We start from the raw sequence: 3,223 nt of genomic DNA, 5'->3' as shown, positions 1-3,223 counted from the left end.
GCTGCCACCTCACAAAGAGTGCCCCTGCTGCTCTGGCCGCCATTAGTTCTGGTTCTGCGACCACAGGAAGACCCGACCCGGCCCTCGCTGCGCCTTCTCTAAATAAACTTGGCCAGTCCGGCTATCTGCTGCCCCATCTCCCTCTGGGTTCCTGTGGAGGTGTGGGGGTGGTGGTTAGAGGGGTGTGCTCAGTCCAAACCACACTGAGGAGAGGCCAGGCGGGAGCTAGAGCCCCCATGGTCCTTCTCACCATCGACATCTTGGCGTGAGAGCACTCTGCTGGCCCTTCCTCCATCTGACCGCCAGCTCATGCTCGGGCCTCTTCTTTGGGCCTCTGCTTGGAGGAGCCCTGGCCTGTGTCTTGCTCCCTGTCTGTGGCAGCAGGTCTCCGGATCAGTCATCTCTGGGCTTGTTTGCTGTCTGGCAGAGCCAGGCCCTGTGCTGGGGGCTGAGGTGGTTGGCATGCTGTGTGCAGGGCTGCTAGGAGTTAGAGGCTGGCTCTACAGCAAGTTGTTGGCAGCAGCCAACCAGAGTGACATCAATGAGTGAATGGCCTCTGGGGTGGAAGGGAGGGTGGTGGTGGTAGACGGGTGGATGGTTGTAGACTCAGACGCGGAATGGCTGGATGTCTGCAGGAGTGACAACCCCAAACCAAACTCACGGCCCTTGACTGGATACTGACTCATAGTGACCCTACAGGACATGGTCGAAGCGCGCCTGTGGGTTTCTGAGAATGTACCTCTGTCCGGGAGTAGAAATCATAATGCCTACACCACCAGGTTGGATAGCTAAGTTCAGGGGACAGGCTGCAAAGAGTTTGTGCCAAAATCCCATCATCTTTCAATTCCATTTTCCCACGAAATGTTTGAAGCGCTCCTGGAAAACTGGGGGTGGGGTGGGGACATGAATGGATACATGGGTGGTGATTAAGTTGACTATCCAGAGACAGAGCGCTCCTTAGAGGCAAGGATGGCGACACGTCATCTTACAAACTTTCCTCATGTTGTCAGGAGAGACCAGTCCCTGGAGAAGGACATCATGCTTGGTGAAGTGGAGGGGCGGGAAAAATGAGGAAGGCCCTGGAGGAGATGGGTGGACTACACAGTGGCTGCAACCATGGGCTGAGGCATCGGGAAGAGTGTCAGGGTGGCCCAGGACCGGGCAGTGTTCCCTTCTGTTGTACGTAGGGTCGCTATGGGTCGGAACTGACTCGGTGGCACCTAACCACAGCAGTCAGTGGGCTGGGTGGGGTAGGTAGGGTGGGTGGCTGGATGAGTGAGTGGGTGGGTAGGCAGATGGGCGGGCCCAGGGGCAGGTGAGCGACTGGATGGGTGAATGAGGGGTCCGGCCTATGGGAGGGTAGGTCCGGCCTATGGGAGGACAGATGGACAAGGGCAGAACTCTGGCCCCAGAGTGAGGAGGGAACGGTCAGCCGCCTGCATGCCCAGCTGGGCTCAGTTAACATCAGACACATCCATTCTCTCTGTAGGACCAGTCTCCCCTCTTCTCATCTCCTGGATCACCCCAGAGGCCGACCTGGACCTCAAGTTGAACTGGCCCTGACCTTGCCTGCTGACCTCAGTGGTAGGGAGACCTCCCCGGATGCCCATCAGAGGGAAGAAACAGTTCCCAACCCGTCCAACGAAAGACAGAGATGGCTGGTTCTTAACCCCCTTCCTTCAAGTGTCCTCTCTCTGATGGCCTTGCCCACTCTTCCAGCCAACACCAAACCATCTCAGATCCCTGGAGCTGCCCACTACTTACCCCAACTCAGTACCCACCATCCGCTCCAGCTTCGTTCCCTTTATCCCCCCTCACCACGCCCACTCCCATCCCAACACCCCCACTTGCTTGGCGGTGGCAGCGACCCAGGGTGATTGCTCGGCAGAAGGTGGCATCAGCTCAGCCTCCCGCCTCCTTCCTCTCCTCCAGGACCAGAACCGCAGCCATGGACGCGGGTCTCCTGGGCCTGACCGGCGTCCCTCAGGGAAGTAAGAGCATGCGGACAGTCCGGGCCAGGAGCCCGGCCATGCGGCGGCAGCGGGAGTTCATGCCGGAAGACAAGAAGGACTCTATTTACTGGGAGAAGCGGCGGAAGAACAACGAGGCGGCTAAACGCTCCCGGGAGAAACGGCGTCTCAACGACGCAGCCATGGAGGGCCGGCTGGAGGCCCTGCTGGAGGAGAACGCCCTGCTCAGGGCCGAGCTGCGGGCACTCAAGCTTCGTTTTGGCCTCCTGCCCACTGTTGGGAGCCCCCGGGCCCTGCCCCTGCAAGCCCTGTTGTGGGAGACCCCGTGGACTAGGGACCCCCCACCTCGCTCCCACGAATGCTTTTTGAGGCCGTGTTCCTTGGACGGGGGAGTTCCAGGATGTCGGGGCTGCCTGGCAACTCACAGGTGGACAGGTCTGGCCACTTCCCCCAGGCCTCCCCAGGAGCCCACACCGCAGCCCCCCAAGAGAATTGACCTGGCCCTCCCAGCCACCCTCCTCAGCTATCACCTCTTGGATGAGCGAGCAGGGCCCAGGCCGGAGTTCAGGCCCTGCTGGGGACTGTGGACACCTGTGCCCACTGGGTGCCAGGGGTCAGCACCCTCAGATATGCTGCTGGCTCCTGCTGCTGACCCCATGGGGCTGCCCCCTAGTGTGGCCTGCCCTAGTCAGGAGGGTCTGGGTCAGCCCTCTCTGCCCCATAAACTGCGGGTCAAGTCTCAAGCCTTAGCCAGGGTGCCTCGAGGCTGGGAAGGTAGCCGGGGTCCCCTCTGAGGGCTTCCCGACCAGGACCAGACTTGTGGAGCAGAAAGTGATTTGGATGGAAGAATTCACGTCCACGTTCCTGACCAGCATGATGGGGGGGTGGGGGTGGGGGGTGCCACCTTGGATCCTACCTATGGCTCCCATCCTGCTCTGAAGCCTGTGCTGTGGGGAGTCCTCTGTTTCCCCTATCGCTCCCTTGTTCCCTTCATTCACTTACCCACCCACTCATCCAGCTACTCATCAACCCATCTAACACTGCTTAACTGTCCTTCCATCTATCCATCCATCCATCCATCCATCCATCCATCCATCCATCCATCCATTGTGTCAAGCACCTTTGTACATTTGTTGCCATCGTCATTTTAAAAACATTTTCTTGCTCCTTGAGCCTTTGATATCAGCTTGGTTTCCTCCCTCTCCCACCCTCCCTATCCTTGCTTCTAAGGAGCATTCTGACTGTACCTCTTT

At 59.1% G+C, this 3,223-nt stretch overlaps 1 protein-coding gene across 1 annotated transcript; it reads left to right on the top strand.

Moving 5' to 3' along the window:
- The first annotated feature begins 1,948 nt into the window (after nt 1-1,948).
- On the top strand, nt 1,949-2,764 carry NFILZ (NFIL3 like basic leucine zipper). Its single transcript, XM_045290297.1, has one exon. It carries the CDS (start codon nt 1,949-1,951, stop codon nt 2,762-2,764), a length of 816 nt encoding a protein of 271 aa, XP_045146232.1.
- The last annotated feature ends 459 nt before the right edge of the window (nt 2,765-3,223 follow it).

This window comes from Echinops telfairi, unplaced genomic scaffold, assembly GCF_000313985.2.
Source record: "Echinops telfairi isolate 266 unplaced genomic scaffold, ASM31398v2 ScPeMD7_36;HRSCAF=134, whole genome shotgun sequence".
NCBI classification, from domain to species: Eukaryota; Metazoa; Chordata; class Mammalia; order Afrosoricida; family Tenrecidae; genus Echinops; species Echinops telfairi.
This window is presented reverse-complemented; position numbering and strand designations above follow the sequence as displayed.